The sequence below is a fragment of the Lepidochelys olivacea genome (assembly GCF_965140295.1).
Source record: "Lepidochelys olivacea isolate rLepOli2 genome assembly, chromosome: 25".
Taxonomy (NCBI): domain Eukaryota; kingdom Metazoa; phylum Chordata; order Testudines; family Cheloniidae; genus Lepidochelys; species Lepidochelys olivacea.
In genome coordinates this window covers 10,535,775-10,559,709 of record NC_140435.1, presented here as the reverse complement: position 1 = coordinate 10,559,709, position 23,935 = coordinate 10,535,775, and the positions used below count along the sequence as shown (strand labels likewise).

Sequence of the window (23,935 nt, the reverse complement as noted above, 5' to 3'; positions counted from 1 at the left end):
TTCCCCTCATCCACAGAGCCAGTTATCTCATCATAGAAGGCAATCAGGTTGGTCAGGCATGACTTGCCCTTGGTGAATTCATGCTGACTGTTCCTGATCACTTTCCATTCCTCTAAGTGCTTCAAAATTGATTCCTTGAGGACCTGCTCCATGATTTTTCCAGGGACTGAGTTAAGCCTCAACCAACTAATTCTCAGCACTCAAAGGCAGCCGTCATCCCACATTAAGGATGAAGACAGCCCCACTGTGCTCTTTCCACAGGACTACAGCTCTTCCAGGACACCAACCTTTTGAGAGTTTTCACAAACCCACACTGCAGCCTCTTATAGATTCATAGATTCATAGATATTTAGGTCAGAAGGGACCATTATGATCATCTAGTCTGACCTCCTGCACAATGCAGGCCACAGAATTTCACCCACCACTCCTAAAAAAGACCTCACACCTATATCTGTGCTATTGAAGTCCTCAAATTGTAGTTTGAAGACCTCAAGGAGCAGAGAATCCTCCAGCAAGTGACCCGTGCCCCATGCTACAGAGGAAGGCGAAAAACCTCCAGGGCCTTCCAATCTGCCCTGGAGGAAAATTCCTTCCCGACCCCAAATATGGCGATCAGCTAAACCCTGAGCATATGGGCAAGATTCATCAGCCAGATACTACAGAAAATTCTTTCCCGGGTAACTTGGATCTTACCCCATCTAAAAACCCATCACAGGCCATTGGGCCTATTTACCATGAATATTTAATTACCAAAACCATGTTATCCCATCATACCATCTCCTCCATAAACTTATCGAGTTTAATCTTAAAGCAAGATAGATCTTTTGCCCCCACTACTTCCCTCGGAAGGCTATTCCAAAACTTCACTCCTCTGATGGTTAGAAACCTTCGTCTAATTTCTAATCTAAATTTCCTAGTGGCCAGTTTATATCCATTTGTTCTTGTGTCCACATTGGTATTGAGTTTAAATAATTCCTCTCCCTCTCTGGTATTTATCCCTCTGATATATTTATAGAGAGCAATCATATCTCCCCTCAACCTTCTTTTAGTTAGGCTAAACAAGCCAAGCTCCCTGAGTCTCCTTTCATAAGACAAATTTTCCATTCCTCGGATCATCCTAGTAGCCCTTCTCTGTACCTGTTCCAGTTTGAATTCATCCTTCTTAAACATGGGAGACCAGAACTGCACACAGTATTCCAGGTGAGGTCTCACCAGTGCCTTATATAACGGTACTAAAACCTCCTTATCCCTACTGGAAATACCTCTCCTGATGCATCCCAAGACGACATTAGCTTTTTTCACAGCCATATCACATTGGCAGCTCATAGTCAACCTATGATCAACCAATACTCCAAGGTCCTTTTCCTCCTCCGTTACTTCTAGTTGATGCGTCCCTAGCTTATAACTAAAATTCTTGTTATTAATCCCTAAATGCATGACCTTACACTTCTCACTATTAAATTTCATCCTATTCCTATTACTCCAGTTTACAAGGTCATCCAGATCCTCCTGTAGGGTATCCCTGTCCTTCTCTAAATTAGCAATACCTCCCAGCTTTGTATCATCTGCAAACTTTATTAGCACACTCCCACTTTTTGTGCCCAGGTCAGTAATAAAAAGATTAAATAAGATTGGTCCCAAAACTGATCCTTGAGGAACTCCACTGGTAACCTCCCTCCAACTTGACAGTTCACCTTTCAGTAGAACCCGTTGTAGTCTCCCCTTTAACCAATTCCCTATCCACCTTTCAATTTTCCTATTGATGCCCATCTTATCCAATTTAACTAATAATTCCCCATGTGGCACAGTATCAAACGCCTTACTAAAATCTAAATAAATTAGATCCACTGCGTTTCCTTTATCTAAAAAATCTGTTACTCTCTCAAAGAAGGAAATCAGGTTGGTTTGGCACGATCTACCTTTTGTAAAACCATGTTGTATTTTGTCCCATTTACCATTGACTTCAATGTCCTTAACTACCTTCTCCTTCAAAATTTTTTCCAAGACCTTGCATACTACAGATGTCAAACTAACAGGCCTATAATTACTTGGATCACTTTTTTTCCCTTTCTTAAAAATAGGAACTATGTTAGCAATTCTCCAATCATATGGTACAACCCCTGAATTTACAGATTCATTAAAAATTCTTGCTAATGGGCTTGCAATTTCTTGTGCCAATTCTTTTAATATTCTTGGATGAAGATTATCTGGGCCCCCCGATTTAGCCCCATTAAGCTGTTTGAGTTTCGCTTCTACCTCAGATATGGTGATGTCTACCTCCATATCCTCATTCCCATTTATCATGCTACCATTATCCCTAAGATCCTCTTTAGTCTTATTAAAGACTGAGGCAAAGTATTTGTTTAGATATTGGGCCATGCCTAGATTATCCTTGACCTCCACTCCATCCTCAGTTTTTAGCGGTCCCACTTCTTCTTTCTTTGTTTTCTTCCTATTTATATGACTATAGAACCTTTTACTATTGGTTTTAATTCCCTTTGCAAGGTCCAACTCTACTTGACTTTTAGCCTGTCTCACTTTATCCCTACATATTCTGACCTCAATAAGGTAGCTTTCCTTACTGATCCCTCCCTTCTTCCACTCCCTATATGCTTTCTGCTTTTTCTTAATTACCTCTCTAAGATGCTTGCTCATCCAGCTTGGTCTACAACTCCTGCCTATGAATTTTTTCCCCTTTCTTGGGATGCAGGCTTCCGATAGCTTCTGCAGCTTTAATTTAAAATAATCCCAGGCCTCCTCTACCTTTAAACCCATAAATTCTTCAGTCCAATCCACTTCCCTAACTAATTTCCTTAATTTTTGAAAGTCAGCCCTTTTGAAATCAAAAACCCTAGTTGCAGATTTATTTTTGTTAATCCTTCCATTCAGTTTGAACTGAATTAGCTCATGATCACTTGAGCCAAGATTATCCCCTACAACCATTTCCTCTATGAGATCCTCATTACTCGCCAAGACCAAATCTAAAATGGCATCCCCTCTAGTCGGTTCAGCAACTACTTGTTGAAGGAATCCATCAGCTATCGCATCTAGGAAAATCTGAGCCCTATTATTATTACTAGCACTCATCCTCCAGTCTATATCTGGGAAGTTAAAGTCTCCCATGATCACACAGTTTCCATTAGTATTTACTTTATTAAAAACATTAAAAAGGGCTCTATCCATATCCAAATTAGATCCCGGCGGTCTATAGCACACCCCAAGCACTATCCCAGGGGAGGCTCTAATAGTTTTCTTCCCCAATTTAATTATTGCCCAGACAGACTCAGTCATATCCATTTCATCGCTTCTTATTTCTTTACATTCTATCTCATCATTGATATACAGTGCTACTCCACCACCTTTACCTTTTTTTCGGTCTTTCCTAAACAGCACATACCCTTCAATACCTGTAGCCCAGTCATGACTACTATTCCACCAGGTCTCTGTTATACCTATAATATCTGGTTTCACTTCCTGCACCAGTAACGCTAGTTCCTCCATTTTGTTACCTAGGCTCCTTGCATTAGTGTACAAACATCTTAATTTTTGCTGTTTGGCCTCACTCACATTCTGTACCCTATTAGGCACGGTTATTTTACTACCAGTATAACCTATTAGACTTGTATCTACACTGCCCTTCCTCCTACCTACAGCTGTATCCACTCTTACTTCATTTTCTTTCCACTCTATGCTAAATTCTGGCGTGGAGATTACCTGGACATCTCCCAACCATCTCCCCCAAATTCCTAGTTTAAAGCTCTCTTAATCAGTTGTGCCAGCCTCCATCCTAGAAGTCTATTTCCTTCCCTACTCAGATGAAGTCCATCCCGAGAGAACTGTCCTCTATCCATGAATGCCTCCCAATGGCCATACATCCCAAAGCCCTCCTTATAGCACCACTGCCTAAGCCATCTATTGATAGTCATAATCTTGTCACACCTTTGTTGCCCTTCTCTAGGAACAGGCAGAATCCCACTAAAGATCACCTGAGCCTCAATTTCCTTAAGCGTCCTCCCCAGCCTAACATAGTCTCCCTTAATACTTTCCAGTGAGAATCTAGCCGTATCATTTGTTCCCACATGAAGGATAATTAGGGGATTCTTTCCCGCTCCCTTTAGAATCCTTTTTAACCTCAGGTCTACATCCCGTATCTTAGCACCTGGAAGACAGCACACCCTCCTATTTTCTGGATCAGCTCTGGTTACAGGCCTATCTATTCTTCTCAATAAAGAGTCCCCAATCACATAGACCTGCCTTTTCCTAGTGACGGTGCTATTCTCCAGTCTATCCCCTGTTCCCTCTGGCTGCAAGTTTTTTCCATTCCCATTCTCCCTTGTAATCCTTTTTAACCCATCCTGTATCCTCCTGGGGCTCATATTTGGTGTAATCTCCATTAACTCTTCCCCTTTTCCTATAGGACTAACCGCTCTTCTCTTCTTCCTTGCCCTGTCACCTTCAGTGACTACCTGCTGAGCCCCTTCTTCATTTTCCAACTCTGCAAACCTATTCTGAAGCTCTATTTCTCCTTCACTAGCCCGTCTTTTCCTCTGCCTAGTTCTTTTAGTCACATGCTTCCACTGACCACTTTCCTCACCCAGTCTCCCCTCAGAATTCCCTAGTCCTGCTTCCATCTGCAAGTCTGAGCTTTTCCCTTCAGATACCTCATGTCTTTGCTCCATAATCTGCTCAAACCCCTTCCTAAACTCTACCAGACTTTCCACCTGCATCTCCAAACCTCTGATCTTTTCCTCCATCAGCTCTATCAGACGGCATTTCATGCAGACAAAACTCTTACCAGGTGCCCCCTCCAGGATCATGTACATACCACAGCTTCCACATTCCTCTTGAATGGACACATCCAACCACTCAGCCTCCAAAGAGCAGGTTAGCCCCCTCAGCTCTTCACCTCTACCTCCCTGTGACGAGGTGTCAGCAGGTGCTAGGATGATGCAGGGCTGCCTTGCTCATCTTGCCAAACCCAGGCATCCAAAGTCTCGAGTCAGGCCTCCCAAAATCAAGAGATTGCCTTAAAAATCATGAGTTTCCTCCCCCCAAAGAGAGTGTGGGGACTCTTTCTGGTTTTTGAGTCCCTAGGCAGTATGTTTTCACGCTGTTCCCCCACCACCATAAGGGCTAGACAACTTTTTTTTTTTTTAATGGAATGAAAGCGGAGTCTCCCAGGAGCACATGACTCCAGGGACTGGGGCCTTAAGAGAAACCCCAAATAGCACCAGCTTCATGACGGGCTCATGCCAGCTGGCAGCACCGTGGGGCCTCAGTCGGCTCCAGTCCAGAGGAATGCAGTGCCCTTCCCTACGGCAGAGGGGACCCTGCCAGCCAGTGCCTGGAGAACCCGGAGGACCGGCCAAATTACAGAGCCGGCATGGCCAGGGTGCAGCCCCAAACAGAGGGTCATGAAGGGAGTCTGGGCAACACCCAGGGTGGGGGCAATGTCCCAGGGTCACCCGCCTGCTGGCTGCTGGGCAGGCCCATTGCCCCAGGCTCGCCCCTTGCTCCAAGCCCCTTAGCTTCGTCTGGGGCTGCTGCAGCCTCTGCCCCATGCCTGTGCCTGGAACTCTGACCCACCCCAGCCAGGCCATTACTATCGTCCCCTATTATCCGGGTCACATGGTATGGCCTGGGTCCCCCCCCCCCATCCTAGACCACATGGTACGGTCCTTCTCCCTCGTTTCCTTCCTCTCAAGGCAGCCCCGGCCCCGCCCCTCGCGTGCGCGTGACCCGGGCGCGCGCGCGCGCTCTAGGAGCTCAGCGCGCGCGCCCGCCGTCGTGGGTGGAGCCAGCGAGCGAGCCGGGCCGGGCCCTTCCTCGCGGCATGGAGGTGGCGGGAGGCGGCGTGGCGCCCATCAGAGCCCCGTGAGTACGGGCCGCCCCCGCCCCCACTCGCTCGGCCAGGCCTCAGCGCCGCCCCACTCCTGGGCCTCCCCTTCCGCCCCTCCCCAGGGACCCCCCCTCCCGACGTCCCCTGGGTCCCCTTCCTCCGCCTCCTCAGGGACCTCCCCGGGATCCCCTTCCTCAGGGACCTCTCCTTCTCCCCGGGGTCCCCTTCCTCCGCCTCCCCAGGGACCCTCCCCGGGGTCCCCTTCCTCAGGGACCTCTCCTTCTCCCCGGGGTCCCCTTCCCCCGTCTCCTCAGGGGACCCCCCCATCCCCTTCCTCCGCCTCCCCAGGGACCCCCCCCCCCGACGTCCCCTTCCTCCGCCTCCCCAGGGACCCTCCCCGGGGTCCCCTTCCTCAGGGACCTCTCCTTCTCCCCGGGGTCCCCTTCCTCCGCCTCCCCAGGGGACCCCCCCATCCCCTTCCTCCGCCTCCTCAGGGACCCTCCCCGGGGTCCCCTTCCTCAGGGACCTCTCCTTCTCCCCGGGGTCCCCTTCCCCCGTCTCCTCAGGGGACCCCCACATCCCCTTCCTCTGCCTCCCCAGGGACCCCCCCCGATCCCCTTCCTCAGGGACCTCCCCGGGATCCCCTTCCTCAGGGAACTCTCCTTCTCCCCGGGGTCCCCTTCCTCCGCCTCCCCAGGGACCCCCCCCCGATCCCCTTCCTCAGGGACCTCCCCGGGATCCCCTTCCTCAGGGAACTCTCCTTCTCCCCGGGGTCCCCTTCCTCCGCCTCCCCAGGGGACCCCCCCATCCCCTTCCTCCGCCTCCTCAGGGACCCTCCCCGGGGTCCCCTTCCTCAGGGACCTCTCCTTCTCCCCGGGGTCCCCTTCCTCCGCCTCCTCAGGGACCCCCCCCGATCCCCTTCCTCAGGGACCTCCCCGGGATCCCCTTCCTCAGGGACCTCTCCTTCTCCCCGGGGTCCCCTTCCTCCGCCTCCTCAGGGACCCCCCCCGACGTCCCCTTCCTCCGCCTCCTCAGGGACCCCCCCCGACGTCCCCTTCCTCCGCCTCCTCAGGGACCCCCCCCGACGTCCCCTTCCTCCGCCTCCCCAGGGACCCCCCCCCGATCCCCTTCCTCAGGGACCTCCCCGGGATCCCCTTCCTCAGGGACCTCTCCTTCTCCCCGGGGTCCCCTTCCTCCGCCTCCCCAGGGACCCCCCCCGACCTCCTCTGGGTCCCCTTCCTCCGCCTCCCCAGGGACCCCCCCCCGACGTCCCCTTCCTCCGCCTCCCCAGGGACCCTCCCCGGGGTCCCCTTCCTCAGGGACCTCTCCTTCTCCCCGGGGTCCCCTTCCCCCGTCTCCTCAGGGGACCCCCCCCATCCCCTTCCTCCGCCTCCTCAGGGACCTCCCCGGGATCCCCTTCCTCAGGGACCTCCCCGGGATCCCCTTCCTCAGGGACCTCTCCTTCTTCCCGGGGTCCCCTTCCTCTGCCTCCCCAGGGACCCCCCCATCCCCTTCCTCCGCCTCCTCAGGGACCCCCCCCCCGATCCCCTTCCTCAGGGACCTCTCCTTCTCCCCGGGGTCCCCTTCCTCCGCCTCCCCAGGGACCCCCCCCCGATCCCCTTCCTCAGGGACCTCCCCGGGATCCCCTTCCTCAGGGAACTCTCCTTCTCCCCGGGGTCCCCTTCCCCCGTCTCCTCAGGGGACCCCCCCATCCCCTTCCTCCGCCTCCCCAGGGACCCCCCCCGACCTCCCCGGGATCCCCTTCCTCAGGGACCTCTCCTTCTCCCCGGGGTCCCCTTCCTCCGCCTCCCCAGGGGACCCCCCCATCCCCTTCCTCCGCCTCCTCAGGGACCCTCCCCGGGGTCCCCTTCCTCAGGGACCTCTCCTTCTCCCCGGGGTCCCCTTCCTCCGCCTCCTCAGGGACCCCCCCCGATCCCCTTCCTCAGGGACCTCCCCGGGATCCCCTTCCTCAGGGACCTCTCCTTCTCCCCGGGGTCCCCTTCCTCCGCCTCCCCAGGGACCCCCCCCGACGTCCCCTTCCTCCGCCTCCTCAGGGACCCCCCCCGACGTCCCCTTCCTCCGCCTCCTCAGGGACCCCCCCCGACGTCCCCTTCCTCCGCCTCCCCAGGGACCCCCCCCCGATCCCCTTCCTCAGGGACCTCCCCGGGATCCCCTTCCTCAGGGACCTCTCCTTCTCCCCGGGGTCCCCTTCTTCCGCCTCCCCAGGGACCCCCCCCCGATCCCCTTCCTCAGGGACCTCCCCGGGATCCCCTTCCTCAGGGACCTCTCCTTCTCCCCGGGGTTCCCTTCCTCCGCCTCCCCAGGGACCCCCCCCCGATCCCCTTTCTCAGGGACCTCCCCGGGATCCCCTTCCTCAGGGAACTCTCCTTCTCCCCGGGGTCCCCTTCCCCCGTCTCCTCAGGGGACCCCCCCATCCCCTTCCTCCGCCTCCCCAGGGACCCCCCCCCCGACGTCCCCTTCCTCCGCCTCCCCAGGGACCCCCCCCGACCTCCCCGGGATCCCCTTCCTCAGGGACCTCTCCTTCTCCCCGGGGTCCCCTTCCTCCGCCTCCCCAGGGGACCCCCCCATCCCCTTCCTCCGCCTCCTCAGGGACCCTCCCCGGGGTCCCCTTCCTCAGGGACCTCTCCTTCTCCCCGGGGTCCCCTTCCCCCGTCTCCTCAGGGGACCCCCACATCCCCTTCCTCCGCCTCCCCAGGGACCCCCCCCGATCCCCTTCCTCAGGGACCTCCCCGGGATCCCCTTCCTCAGGGAACTCTCCTTCTCCCCGGGGTCCCCTTCCTCCGCCTCCCCAGGGACCCCCCCGACGTCCCCTTCCTCCGCCTCCTCAGGGACCCTCCCCGGGGTCCCCTTCCTCAGGGACCTTCCCGGGATCCCCTTCCTCAGGGACCTCTCCTTCTCCCCGGGGTCCCCTTCCCCCGTCTCCTCAGGGGACCCCCCCATCCCCTTCCTCCGCCTCCTCAGGGACCCCCCCCCCGACGTCCCCTTCCTCCGCCTCCTCAGGGACCCCCCCCGATCCCCTTCCCCGGGGTCCCCTTCCTCAGGGAACTCTCCTTCCCCCCGATCCCCTTCCCCCGTCTCCCCAGGGGACCCCCCCTTGATCCCCTTCCCCCGTCTCCCCAGGGGACCCCCTCGATCCCCTTCCCCAGGGAACCCCCTCACCTCCCCCCGATCCCCTTCCCCCACTCCTCAGGGTCCCCTTCCCCAGGGAACCCCCCCCCCGGGGTCCCCTTCCCCCGCCTCCCCAGTGAACCGCCCCACCTTGCCCCGCTCCCCTTCCTCTGGGAAACCCCCCCCATCCCCTCAGGGAACCCCTCTCCCCAGACCTCCCCTTCCTCCCCCTTTTCAGGGAACCCCACCCCCCCGAGACTTTCCCCCATTCCTAGCACCCTCTCTCCTTCACAACACCCATTTCCTGTGCTACCCTAGGAGCGTCCCCACCCCCCCATCCCCAGCATCCACCTTCCCCCACTACCCCAGGAGCTACCTGCTCCCTTCATGCAAATTGGTTCTGGCCTTTGGGTGCCTGATGCTGGTCGATGGAGCCCTCGGTGCGGCAGAAGTTGGGTGGCTTTGGGCCGGGTGCTCTGGGTTCCCAGGCCGGGGTGACTCACTTGGAAAACCATATCGCTCACCTTGTCTGGAGGGGGGGGGAAAAAAAAATCAGTTATTCGGTTACTTGGTACTTAAAAGAAAAGAATCAGCAACAGAGGACCTGCCGCTTTGTTAAAATACCACAGTGCCTTTCCCCAGGCTGCCCTCATGACAGATGGCCCCTGGAGTCCCCATCCCACCACTCATCCTGTTTGACATTGTGGGTTGAGGTAGTGGCCATTCAACACCCAGCAAATATCAACAGGAGCCTTTGACAGAGACAGTATCTGAGTTTGCAGGAAGGCTCATAAGAGGCCTTGTAAAGTACGGAGAGAGCGCAAATACGGGAGAACTGGGAAACGTTACTAGCCTTGTGACTGTTGCCCTGGATGAGTTAAGTTACTGTCCTCAGCTAACCAGTCAGTTAGTGGAACCTGTGGGAGACCACAGCAAGCTTTGAGAAGTTACGTGTTTAAAAGTCAGTACCTAAATAAAAATGGCTAAATTTTCAGAGGTCATGAGTGCACACAATTGTCATTGAAGTCTGCAAGAGCTGAAGGTGCTTGGCATTTCTGAAAATCACACCACTTTTATTTAGGTGCCTAAATATGGATTTTTGGTCCATCCTTCTGTTTTAGGATACCACCCTAAAGTATCCTCAAATGTTCGGTTTATAATTCTGCCCCACCTCCATTAAGCGATCAGTCTTTTGTCAGTTTTGTGAGTAAATTTTTCTATTAACAGTGTAGCCTAGAGTCCTCAGTCAAAGATATGGGGTCCTGTTGTGCTATACGCTGTACGGACAGTCTCTGCCCTGGTAAGCTCACAATCAAGGATTATGACAAAACATAATAGGTGGAAGAAATGGACAAACTGGGAGGAGGAGGAGGAGGAGGAGGAAGTATCGATAAAGATGGCACAACTTGCATAAGTGGTCACTTATGACAAGTTTCACTGTATTTTGCTGCTTCTCTGTAGAAGATGCAAGTAATAAAGGTAATCTGTTCTACTTACAAAGGTGCCCATCGTGCTTCCTTAGTTTTTCAATGGTAAAGACCTCTTTCCAACCCCAAAGATCTACCCCTGGAGACGAGGAATACACTGTACATCAGGCCGCATCTTTAATGCGGAGAGTTCAGAATATATGCTACAGGCCACAGCCTGCATCACACTGGCTTAATCCAAGTGGCTTGGGAGCTGTTGTGTGTACAGATTCCATGTCCATACTGAACACGAGGCAAGCTATAAACTCCCGTATTTTTTTTAATATATGGCACACTTTGCTTACACAGCACAGTTGGGGATTCTCAGTGGAGCTATTTCCTTCGCCAGTTATCCCCCTATTCTTGTATAAGGGGAAGAATACAGTAGAAGGGAGACCTGAGTTCTGTGGTAGCTGATCTTCTGGATCACCTGGCATCAGCAGTGCAAGTTAGAGTAGGACCCCTCTAACTGCCCACTGTGTCTTGTCATAGCTTCAGTGTGGTGGAGAACTGGGGCCCTAACTTGGTTTTCAATAACCTTGTAAGCCCAATGTCTGTAGAGCAGATGAAAAGACGAGCTCAAGAATGATCCTACTTCACGTTTTGCTTTGTGGCATCCCTGTGGTCAGAAAAGTTAATGCTGGTTTTAATTTCCTTTGTGTAGAATATGCTTCTTTCAGTCTGCCTATTCTTTCATCAGTAAACTTTGCTGTCTAATGTAACACATGTCAAATGATCAGTCAGTTTAATGAGAGCACTCTCTTGCTCTGTAGGTATCTCACCTCGAAAGAACAGTTCCATGCATATCTCAAAGCAGAAAGGGAATCCAGGAATCAGGAAAACAATCAACATGATGGGGAGGAAGATTCTAGTAGCAATGACCAGACAGAGCCTCCAGCAAAACAGATGAAACTAGATGGTGGTGATCAAGTTAGGAAGCAAGGAAGCCAAGAGGAAGTTGTAAAAGAGGAGGAGAAGAAACCCCAGGAACGGAAGAGAGCCAGAGGACAGAATAAGAGTCGGCCATGTATGAAGCCAAATCACTATGAAAAGGACAGGCTGTGCCAGTCAGTAATCCAGGTAAGTGGCTGGCCTGCTATGGTTGGCAACTTCAGGTTCTTTAGATAAGAATCTCTTTAGCTGTAAAACACCTAGCATGCATTTGGATTCCTAATAATATGGCATGAATAAGCCATATACTTACCTATGGAATGGATGTTACTTATTCTCAGGTGGGGGTAATTCAGCTATAAAGCCTCAGAGAGATTGCACTTTATTTAGGCCTTGTCTAGTCTGGTGGTTTTTGTGCTGGCACAACTCCTGCATCCCCCAGTGTAGATGCACTGCAAGAAGGTAATAAGGAATATGCACTAGTGCAACATATCCCCATAATAAGTCACTGGGGTCAGTTGTATGAGTGCAAGCCCCATTTTGCACTGATCCAGTGCGTCTACATTAGCAGCTTACATTGGTGAAGTTGCATTGATGTTTTACACTGATGCTAGTTTCTCTAAACTAGACAAGCAATCAGGAATGGTCAGAGTGTGTGTAACTGAAGTCCATGGAACTCTTCCTGGAAACACAGCTGACACACACAGTAAAAATAAGCCCATTTACATAGAATGGTTGTTGGTGGTTTTACATTGAAAGTGTTTTGTCATTTAAGGAATGTGCAGAGAAGTGCTACTTTGGCTCACAGTGCCGCTTCCTGCATGATGTTGGGGAGTACATGGCTGTGAAGCCCTCAGACCTCGGGGATAGCTGCGTGCTCTTCAAGACCTTCGGAAAGTGCATTTATGGAGTCACATGCCGCTTTGCTAGGGCGCATCTGGGGGAGGACTACAGGAACATCATTAATGAGGACCTTGTAAAGCAGTGGGAAGGGAAACCACTGGTGAGAAACAGCCTCAGCAAAGAACTCCAGCAGCGACTGCGCAAGAAGAAAGTTTGCTTTGACAAATCCAGTAAGTACCTTAGTCACTTGGGCAAGCCCAGCAGCGCAGGCAATGTGGGAAACAAGGCAGCAGGCAACTCAACGGGGGAGAAGAGGATGACAACCTGCACAGCAGCCAAAGGGAATGTAGAGGGCGTTGAGGTCAAACCTCCTGGAGAGGAGGCACCAGAATGTGTCTCAGTGTCAGAGAAGGGAGAAGCTCCTGAATCAGTGGTCCTGCAGAGTTCCTGCCTAGCAGATGCATCAAAGGATTCCACCCCCAAAACAATAGGCCCGGTGACAGATGAAGATGTTATAAAACTGCGGGCGTGTGAGAAAAAAAGAGTAAGTGCTAAAGCTGAGGATGGGGTCCTATTCTGTGGGTGCGTGTGGTAGTGGGCAACAATCAGGTGGTTTTAAAGTTGCATTTGGAAAGCCTCAGCTAGGGTGACTGGCAATCTTGGTGGAGGTGAGTGTAATTGAGGTGCCGGTGAAGCACTCCTCATGTACATGCCCTTAGTCCTTGGGTGGAGGAAAAGTATTTCTGGTTCTGCATTTAAACAAGAAAAAGGGTTTTAACTTGTTGGGTCATATTGCAGTGGAGGTTGGTATCTCAGACCCCTAGTGAAGGGAGAGGCCTCAGTACAGAGCTGTCTAATGAGGCTGTCTACTGTGATTAGGGAACTGCTAGGTCTCCCATCCGAGCCTTTGGTTTAAAATGTATTTTCAGTGATTCTCTCTTTATAAACAGAGTAACCCCAATTATCCAGCCTGTGAGTCAGAAAACGGCTGCTGCCCCCATGTGCGGTGGCAAGCATCATACGTTGTTCTCCTGCTTATCCAAAACCCCTTTACCCACTTCCTCCAAGTTTTGTTCTCAAACATGGTTAGATAGTTAATGATTTGGATCTTTGAAGGTTGTGATGTTAATTGTCATTTTGTAATAAATGCTTTTCAGGTCCGCTGTTCAGAAAAACACACACATTGTCTTGCTCATGTGAAAACTACCTAGTTGTAGGTGCTGTTAGCGCTGCCTGATCTGAACTTGCCTGGCAAATGCCTCGGGATCTCCAAGAGGAAATGTACCCAGAAAGGCTGTCAGGCTAAGAAAAAAATCCTTGTTTTTCAGAAAAACCAGCTCTCTTCTCTCTTTCTTATACCATCTACCATTACTAAAATGTTGTTTTCCCCATTTCTATAGCTCTTTTGCTTCACTCAGCTAGGGCAATGCAAATAGACGGGTCAGTTTAATTTTCTAGTCCTCCTGCCCTAGCACAGTGCTACAGTGTGGGGTTTCAAATGCTGCAGAGGAATGCTTAAATTAAAAAAAATACAGTTTTCATGGAAACTAAAAGGAAACATGATAAATTCTGTAAAAGCCAAACTCCCAGAGTCTCTAACTGAAATTCCCCACTTGGCCTTCGCTATTTGAGCTCTTCTAATATGCCTTTCCTGTCTTTGTTTTCCAGTTGGATATCCAAGGCAAACTCTACCTGGCTCCCTTAACAACGGTAGGTAGAATAGTTCTAACAGAATTATTCTTTTTTCCCCACTTGTGAAAATTGGCTGTAAAACCACTTGGATGGGACAAGTTCCTCACATGAGTGGTGCAGGTCAAAAATGTTGCCAATATGTATCCTAACCCTCTCCAGTTGCTCTGGGTTTCAGTGTGGTAACCTCCCGTTCCGGAGAATATGCAAGCGTTTTGGAGCGGATGTCACCTGTGGCGAAATGGCTGTGTGCACAAACTTGCTCCAAGGCCAGTCATCTGAATGGGCTCTCTTGAAGCGGCACTACACAGAAGATCTCTTTGGAGTGCAGGTCCAGTATAGTCACTTCAGCAAGGCGGGAATCCAGAAACAACTCATGTATTTCTTACTTGGGGGAAACACCCACTGGGCATCTGCAGGGAGTAACTTTCCCTGTGGGTGAACTGCCCTTGTGTCTTTGAGCTGAGACGTGGGCATTTCTTTTGGAGAGGTCACTCATTTTGACTGAATCGGTTCTGTTTTCCCTTTCAGCTGGAGGGAGCATTTCCAGACACTATGACCAGATGTGCAGAGCTTCTGAACCAGACCATTGAGATGGATTTTGTAGACATCAACGTTGGGTGCCCAATAGATCTGGTGTATAAGAAGGTAACATTTAACAATATCCTCCATCCTTTCTCTGAGCAGGTGTCTTTCCTTTGCTTTACCTCCCAATCCCATGTCTGTTCACAACACAACTTAAATGTTACCATTGCCTGTTCAGTCTAAGGACCATCATCTCTACACACAGAGTAACCTTCTCGATTCCAGGGCTTGTTTCAAATGACTTCATAGCAAATGTGTTCATCTTACAAACAACATGATGGCTTTTCTAACGGTCAGCACTGCAAACCCAGCCTGGGATCTGAAAGTCAAGCTTAGGTTTATTCTGAATCCTGCAGCATCTCGGCAACAAATCTTCAACTGGAACCTAGGTCATAGAAAATAAGGGCAGAAGGACCTCTTAGATCATCTAGTCTGCCCTCCTGTACCGCACAGGCCATGGAATTTTAACCAGTTACTCTTGTAGGGAGCCCAGTAACTTGTGTGAACAATTAATACTAGTTAGTTCTGTTGCTGGTGTGCAAGCCAGGCCAGAATGCAGCTTCTGCGCTGCAGGCTGAATACACTAGTGAGAGCTTATTTTGTCAGTGACCTCAGCAGCCCCAGCCCTAAATTTTACGCCGGGGCAGATCAGTTGGAGAGGTGCAGTTTGCAGAGGGGCTTGTCTGATCATTGTCACAGTTTCAGGGTTAACTGCACCTTTGACACCCCTCCACCCCAGTTTTCCTCCAGGACTTCCACTTAGGTGACAGCTAGGAAGCCTGAAACCTTTTTCTCAGGTGGACACCTGTGGCTCTTTTCCTCCAGACGGGTGTTCAGGCTTGCAGTCCCTCTGTATTTCACTGAGATTTCCCCAGCACGTCTGGCTGGGGTCCAGCACCTGTGGTTAGCCTTTCCCCCGGGGTTTCCACAGTGTATACCGGTTATCAGTCAGCTGTCACAAAGCAACCAACCTTTACAGCGCAAAAGACATTTATTCTTAGGGCAAAAGCATTACAGAGAAAACATATTAAAAAAAAACAAGTCCCTATCCACATCCTAAAAAGATTACCTGAGGTCAGCCACCAGTCTTATGGCTCTTTGGGCATGGCAAAGTGTTTCTAACCCTTCCACAAGGCTGGGGACCCCTTGTGTGCAGAAGGTCCTGTCCATTTGCTGAATCAAAAAGGCGGCCCTGTGTCAGTTTAAACTCAGCCCTTTTATACCAAAAGCCCTTTCTTTGTCTGTTGGTCTCTGGAAAACCCAGTACGTGTGAGCCACTTGCAGGGATGGTCCAACCTCTTTGCCTTTCTCGCCTTAATCACCCACCACTGGTTTTTAGTTCCTGGAGGATCTGTGGTAGTGCTCCCCCCCCCCAAGTTGCATACAATCCCCGGCCCACAAGCCATTCCTGTGCGTCCTACAGTACGGTCCCCCAAAGCTACAGCATGCAGTTGCTATATCTGTCAAGCTTGACTGCACTTCAAGATAAAAGTGCAGATATTCTCCAGTTTATACAAATGAAAGGCAGCTGTCTGGTTAGTTTCAGCAAGGTTCTTGGTTAGGTGAAAATACAAGGATCTCTGACTGTGTCTGTTTTATCCCATAGGGGGGTGGATGTGCCTTAATGAACCGTTCCAACAAGTTTGAACAGATAGTCAGAGGAATGAATTCGGTGAGTACCAGGCATACCCTGGCTGAGAAGAACAAGCTTCCAAACAAAGCTGTTTTGTCTGGTTTAACTTTACTCCTCCCTCTCTGTAGGTACTCGATGTTCCTCTGACAGTGAAGATAAGGACTGGTGTGCAAGAAAAAGTCAACCTAGCTCATAAAGTAATCCCCAACATCCGGAAGTGGGGAGCTTCCATGGTCACGGTATGGGCCCCTTTCTGTGTTTGATGTCAGGAATTTGGCCAGGATCTCTGGTGCTTTGTCTATCTGTCTGTCATCATTTAAGTACATCTAGTCCAATAATCCTTTTGGTAGTGACTTTTGCGTGGTGCATCAGGATAGAGGCGTGAACCCAGCCATCTGTGCAAAGTTGTATTGTGAGAGGAGGAGATGCTTCAGGGAGGGACACATTATCATTAATACCACTCTGGTCTCTGTCCACATTAATAATCCCTGTGGCTTCTTGCTCTAGCTTGCAAGCACTGACAATGTTATGTTTGTTCATGATGTCTTTTTGGATTCTGCTAACCAGTTCCCCTACTGTTCACTACAGCACTGACCTCTGCAGATTGCTTAGGTTCTGTGCTATCAATGCATTTCACTCATATCCACTTTGAACTTGTTGCCTTTCTTGTAGCATCTCACCCTAGCTGCTTTAGGTACTTGGTGAAGTACTAATGGTAACTCTCTTCTTTCTGTTAGCTTCATGGCCGATCTAGAGAACAGCGTTACACAAAGGTTGCAGACTGGGAGTACATAGCAGAGTGTGCTAAATTAGCCAGCCCAATGCCTCTATTTGGTATGTTTCTCTCTGCTGATTTTATTTTTTTAAGCTTTTTAATGATTAGGTAATTTTAAAAGAGCTTGTTTCTCTGAAATGTGATCTGTGTATAGTTAAAATATTACTGGTCCGATTAATGTAAGATCCATCCGCCCCACAAACTTGCATCTCCTTCAGTGAGATTGCCTTCGTTATTTGTTTGACACAGTTAAGACAAGACACAGGAGCACGTTCAGTCGGGGGGGGGGGGGAGGAGAAGAGTGAAGCAGAGACAGAACTAATGACAAATCCCTAAAGTGATGTCAGAGAGGCGATAGATCGGCTGTCACCAATAGTGGTTGGCCACTTAGCTTAAAGTGCAATTCTGATCTGAAAAATTACCCAACAGTTCTACTGTGGTGTAACTCCATTCAGGTCAATGAACTGACAGATGAATCTCCTCCATGGTCCCCTGGTGTATTCCAAGTCTCATCAACCATTAAACTCCTCTTAGTGTTGTGGAGCCACGAGGGCTTGGGCAGAGCAAGCTGTAGTTCATTCCTGTTCATAAATAGTCAGTTGAATTTTTGTCTAACACAATTCTGTTCTCATGCTTCTGAAACCCCAGGGCAAGATAGAGTTGCACAGGTGTAACAGAGCTGAATTTGAAAGTTACTGATGGTAGAACTTGACCTGTAAATTATTATTTACACACACACGTGTGTGTATGTGTGTGTGCATGTCAGTCACCACCACTCAGGTCTGAGAAACATGGCAAATAGCGCTGCAGCCGTGAAGGGCGTTCTTCTCTGTCCCACCCCGCCCCAAAGACTGTGCAGTGAGGGTCCGATAGGAGGCGAGCCATAGTGATTTTCCATGGCTTGGGGCGCTGTTGGATTCACTGCCCAAGCCACAGGCTGTGTACTACACTTTTACTGCCCTATGTGGACCTTGCTGGACTACGTTAACATGCTCTAGGTATCTAGAGCTAGCCAGCAGGATTCACGCAGGGCGGTCAGAGTGCAACACAGCCTGGGGCTTGGGCAGTGAAGCCAGTGCCCCAAGCCCTACTAACAATCACCGTGGCTTGCCTCCTCTCAGACTCTCACTGCTCAGTCTGTGGAGGAAGAGAAGCCAGAGGGGCAGGAGGAGGCAATGACAGAAGAGAGGGAACGTACCAGAGGAAGGAGAAGAGGAGGAGGATCATCCAGGAAGGAGGTTCAGGCCCAGCACTGGCCAAGGTAATTAAGGGCCATAGGAGGGCAGCTTTCCTAGGGTTGATCCTCCCCTTCTCCCTGTTTGAGGGTGGGGGTTAGGGGGTCCTTGCCCTCCCCTCAACCATAGACAGTGAGGAGAGAAGGAAGAGTTCCCGGTTTCTCTGGGGGGGTGGAAGGGAAGGGGTCCAAGAAACCTCCCTAATTTTTTTAAAGACATTCTAAATGTCTCAAAGGAAGCTTGGCATCTCTGAATTGTTGGGATTGTTAGGTTTTTTGCCTTGTGCATCACTGCCCATCATGACCCTCAGGTCCCAGGTTGAATTTTCAAGACTTGGCCATTAGAAGGGGGGAAACCACCACACAACACATCCTTTTGTAAAGGGAATAAATTGAATCTGTAGCACCTGAGTATAAACATGGAGCCCCCCAATGCCATTTTACAGGATCACTTTTCAGATAAGGGCACTTTTGAGTTTCATCCTGTGCCATTTCATTTTGACCTGATCTTGTGTGCCACTCTGGCCTCTCTCACTCTCCCACACAGGAAATGGAGATATCTTGTCCTATGAAGATGCTAATCGAGCCATGCAGACTGGCGTTTCAGGAATTATGATTGCAAGGTAAGTGGCTGCCTTTCCTACTTACTTTTGTTTGTGAGCTATATTGGAAACAAATAAAAACTAAAAAAAAGCCAGTGATAAGCGTTTCCTCCTTGGCAAGGCTGTTCTTGGAGGCTTGTTGTGTATCTGGTATAAGATAATGGTGTAGCTTTCAACTCCATCTATTTGCTACTTCTGGTGTAGCCTTTAAAAAGAGGCAACATCAGTTTACAGAGAGCTGAAAAGTCTCAAACTGGATGGAGGTGTAAGCAGAAGTGCATGGTATTGCAAATGATTTGCAGCCAAACCAGACACTTGTGCACATGATTTGGGTGACACTCCTGTTTAATCTTTGGGGTAGAAGCTTGTGCTGATAGGGTTAGCATAACTCTTAATCAGCTAGCAGGTTGAAAAAAAAAACGCAAGTCTCTTTAGCTCCAAAGCTCCAGCTTCGATAATCTCTCTGATGTAGCAAGAGGGATTAAACTGGTTCTGACATTGGACAGCACAGCACAAGTGATTTTGGGGCCTGGGGCCTTTTTTTCTTATCCCTGATCAATTTGGCCCACTGGCCTATCTCTAATCTGTTTGAGAATTGAGTCTGTCCCTGCTTCAGAAGCAACTTCCAATTTCATTTCTCAGATCCCAGCCTTAGAGTAATCCTGATGATTAACCTTATGTTCGCTCTGCCCAGACTCTCACTTCTATGGGCTCTTGTGGTTAAAGAACAGACCTGAGCAGGGAATAAAATCTTAATCTAGTTCTCTGGCATCTGCTTCCTGTGTGACATTAGCTCAGTCAACTTCTCTGGGGTTGTGTGTGAATACAGACTAACACAGCTGCTACTCTGAAACTTCTGAGTGGAATTTTCTAAAGGTATAAGGGATTTAGAAGCAGCCTTCCTAATACCTTTCATCCCTCAGGCATGTAATTGTATTAGTCAATTTAAATATACTCTCACCTCCTGTTATCCCTGAAGTTAACTAGATGCTAGTACAGGATTGCTTCATGTTCGGTCTTGGCTCTAGGCAGGCTCCTGGAGTATAAATAAATAGGGCAAAGGGGAAAATAGTTAGGGCTTAGTTATTCCCTCACTTGCAGGGGTGCCGCATCCAGGGAAATCAATGGCAGTTGATCATGCAAGAGGAGAGAATTAAGCTCTAAAGGTAGGTCAAAGTGAAAGCCAGCAGATTCCCTGAAAAGGTTGGATTGTCTTGTTCGTGGTCAGATCCTCCTGCCAGAGCTGTGTTTGTAGGAGGCTTTAACTAGAAAATGAAATGCACTCTTCCTGTGCCCACTGGGAGGTAACTCAGTAACGCAAATGTTGTCTGGCCGCAGTCATCTTGTGTCTCACATATACAAGTCTGTAGCTAAAACTTCAGTTTTATAGCTGGACAGACTTTCTTTGGTTACAACCATTTTCCTTTCTGATCCGATCTTGTCTGACCGCAGAGGAGCATTGATCAAACCTTGGATTTTCACTGAAGCTAAAGAACAGCGACACTGGGACATCTCTTCCAATGAAAGATTAGATATTCTCAAAGACTTCACCAATTATGGCCTCGAACACTGGGGTTCAGATACCCAGGGGGTGGAGAAAACCAGGAAGTTCATGCTGGAATGGCTGTCCTTTTTGTGCAGGTAACTTGCTTTCTCAATGTCTTTGGATAGAAAGCTTTTTCTTGCTGGGTCTCTGCCTCTACTGTAATATTTTGTAGAATAATAAAATTCATTGACATTTAATATATGTATTTGCATTGCAAGGTATATTCCAACTGGCTTATTAGAGTACCTACCTCAGAAAATCAATGAGCGGCCTCCTTACTACATGGGGAGAGACTATCTGGAGACCTTAATGGCAAGCCAAAATGTGGATGACTGGATTAAAATAAGGTAAATAGCAAACAGTTGTCATAAAATAGACAGTTGGTCATAGTGATTTCATCCTGCAACCTAATATTCAAATACCAGATGATGCACAATCATACTGGCATGGAAGGATCATGGGAACTTCAGGTGTTTATCCTGCCTTCTCTGCCCACCTCCCAACTCAACATGAGACTTCTGTAGGGCTGGCTAGGATCATGGTCTACTTCCCCAACACAGTAAGACTGACTAGAATGGTGCAGTACCCTCATTTCAGTAGGTTTTCAGTTAAGCCTTGTATTGCCATATTACTCTCTCCTTGTTTGTATGTGCCCCCAAGTGCCTCTACTGTGATAAGTCTTATCTGAGATGCTAATATAAACCCAGAGGAATTGACAGTGTGCTTCCCAGACAATGATTTGAAGGTTACCACCAAGGAGGAAAACTGATTTTTCAAGATTACTGACTGCACAGTATCCAGTATATTAATCTGTCTTGCAGTAGCATGTAGAAACCCCAGTCATGGGCCAGCACCCCTTGTGCTAGGTGCTGCACATAACAGAACAAAAAGACCGCACCTGCCCCAAAGAGCTTCTAATCTAAATAATTCCACAGCTTGGGGAGTTGCTGGACTTTCCCCTGTAGGTTTCCAGAATTAATGTTACAGACTTTAAGAGACTTTTCTTGCATCCAAAAGTCTACAGACACTGCTTGAAAAAAATGACTCTGCAGACTTCAGGCCCCAACTGAAATGGCATTCTGAGAGTGTAGCCAGCGGCTTTGTCCCATCCCGTGGAAACAGAAAAGCAGCAAAAATGGAGCATGGCTGCAGCTTCTTTTGAGGGGGGGCGGTGGCACTAATCTGTGTCCTTTGCGTTAGTAATGGAAACAGCTGCCTACAACCACTCAAGTTACTAGAACTTCTGTACATTTCCACCAAGTTTTGTGAATGCCGTTTTCTGAGCAGAACCTTGCAGCTTCAGTATCCAGTTAGCTCCTTTGTGCTATACTGTTCACTGGAAGTACAAAACCATTTTAAAAAGAGTTATTTTAAGCCTCTTTGCACTTTAATAAAATATTTGTTACCTTCAATGTAAAATAAATAGTAGTACTAGCCTGCTTCCGGAAGTGTGGTTATAATGTATACAATGTTTGCTCTGCATTCAGGTAGCTTTATATTCATGCCATAGCTCTATAGTCCGTTGGTACGTAGTTGCTCACTCTACCGGATTTCACTGCCTACATGTCTTGTGGAAAATGATACTGCATTAGTAAAACATGGGGGGGGGGGTCTTAGGAATGTTGGTTGTAAACAGTTTATATACAAAACAAACCCTACTGTTCCTTAATGTGAACCTTTAGTACTTAAATATATCATTTGAGTTCTGTACTATTGATAGGCCAGATCCTCAACTCCTTTGAAGTCAATGGGGCTACACAGATTTACACCAGCTATGTCATATTACACCAACTGAGGGATCTGGTTCTTAACATATGAGTACCAAGTGTGTCTAGCTCAGTGTAAGCAGAAGGAAAGGTGGGATGGGGAGATTCCAGACACATTCAACTTAGTGAGAATAAGGCACCTGAAAGTCAGTGGGAGTTAAGCACCTAAATTGAAAATCTACCCCTTGGTCCCTACTACAAAGAGGGTACAGCCTACCACAGAGTGTATGTTGCATGGTTGGATGTCAGTGTGAGGTATTGTCAGACTCTGAATGTATTTGAATACAAATCTGTTTTGTTGCAGTGAGATGCTTTTGGGGCCTGTACCTGCAAACTTTACCTTTCTGCCTAAACACAAGGCAAATTCTTACAGATAGGACTGATTGGAAGAGTCCTTAAACAGACACAGTGAGAGAAGGCAATAGCAACATGGATTATCTGCCTCTGGCTGCTGGGAATTAAATAAAATTTTATTGTTTTTTAATGTCTAGTTAATGTTTGTCATTACATGATCTGATAACTGGACAAGTGTCACAACTCAGCCTGTTCTGGCTGAGAAAGCTCCCCATCTTCTGTCTGAGGATCTCTCTAGCTACAATACTTCTGTGGTCTTCATTACCCCTAGTTTGAGAACTTCAGTCTTAAATGTGTTTAGCTCCCAGGAGGGTGAGTAGCTTTTTTATTCCCTTTTATAGGTGGGAGAAACTGAGGCAGAGCTGCCAAATGGCTTGCCCAGGTTGTCACAGGAAGTCCATGGCAGAGCAGGGGTTTGAACCTGGATCTCTCCAGCCCAAAGCTAGTGCCCTAACCACTGGACCATCATCTCTGTGTAACTTTTGTGTCTTCTCCAAAGCCTTCTCATGGACTTTGATGCAAAAATAAAGTGCTTGGTGGTCAGGGGCTTGCCTCACTTCACCACATGAGCTTTTATACATTTGCATATTGTACATTGTTTCTGTAGCAGGGGTTGATAAAAACCTTGAGGGTGTGGTCACTAGCATCAATGCAGCCTTGTTTAGTCCAGCTGTGACCCACACCCCTTCAGCCCTTTCACAATTGTTTTTTTCAGTAAGAATGTAAATTTCCTCAGCTCCGAGATTTTTTCACATTGATATTAGACACCTAGAGGAGCTGAGGCAATTTACATTTGTACTGAAAAAAAACATGTTTTTTTATGAGTGGCAATTGGATTAATACAAACCATTAAATAACCTCAGTCTCCCAGGAGAGCCTTCCCCTTAGTCTCTTCAGGTTTTATTCAGATTTATGTTAATTTTGACACATTCAATGCATTGCACAAACTCCCAGCAGGATACAAATAACTCTCCCAAATGCATTTTGTGGAGAGCGATAAAGATTCTGCACTTGGGACTTGAACAGATCTGTCAAAGTTGTGTGGGCTAGAACAGAATCAAGCTCATTCTCCCCTCTGTCATTGGGTCTGCAGCTCTAAACATGAGTAAAAGCCATAGAAATTGATTCTAGCCAGTCAGTTTGCCACATATGACCCTAAATCCATATCTAGAGCAGATCTCTCTGTTCAGAAGGTGCCACTTTTACCTACATCCCTTCCAAGTGAAGGAGTCTCACATTGATGTTTGTGTACAAGGAGTCAGTAAACACTCTAGAATTGGCATTGGGCTGGCTCACTTGCCTGGAGATTGGATTATAGTGGGAAAGGTGAGTGCAGTTCCAGTCCCCTGCTCTCATCCATACAAGCCATGTGCTATACCGATGCAGAAATTGCAATGAGTAAGGCAACAAATGTGGATACAGGTGTTGTGTTCCTTTGAGCAAGTGGTGTTGACCCCTCTGGGTTCCTCTGCCTTTCCAGAGTTACTTCTAGAAGGGTGTTCACATGCTCCTTTTCCAAGTAGAACTACAGTTGAATACATTACCCTTAGTACAGATTTAATCACTATGTACAGAAGAGACAT

General features: G+C 48.9%; 1 protein-coding gene across 3 annotated transcripts; it reads left to right on the top strand.

Moving 5' to 3' along the window:
- The first annotated feature begins 5,735 nt into the window (after positions 1-5,735).
- On the top strand, positions 5,736-22,482 carry DUS3L (dihydrouridine synthase 3 like). Of its 3 annotated transcripts, none has more exons than XM_084614233.1 (13): positions 5,737-5,874; positions 11,208-11,514; positions 12,101-12,712; positions 13,837-13,878; positions 14,036-14,188; positions 14,389-14,505; positions 16,049-16,114; positions 16,204-16,314; positions 16,813-16,909; positions 18,632-18,707; positions 20,139-20,327; positions 20,451-20,579; positions 22,303-22,482. In XM_084614233.1, exons 1-13 carry the CDS (start codon positions 5,834-5,836, stop codon positions 22,373-22,375), a joined length of 2,013 nt encoding a protein of 670 aa, XP_084470359.1. In that variant the 5' UTR covers positions 5,737-5,833; the 3' UTR covers positions 22,376-22,482. The 3 variants fall into 3 exon arrangements, with proteins under 3 accessions (XP_084470360.1, XP_084470359.1, XP_084470358.1); XM_084614232.1 differs by lacking the exon at positions 22,303-22,482 and adding an exon at positions 21,250-21,600; XM_084614234.1 differs by lacking the exons at positions 18,632-18,707; positions 20,139-20,327; positions 20,451-20,579; positions 22,303-22,482 and adding an exon at positions 17,972-18,201 and having other exon boundaries at positions 5,736-5,874.
- The last annotated feature ends 1,453 nt before the right edge of the window (positions 22,483-23,935 follow it).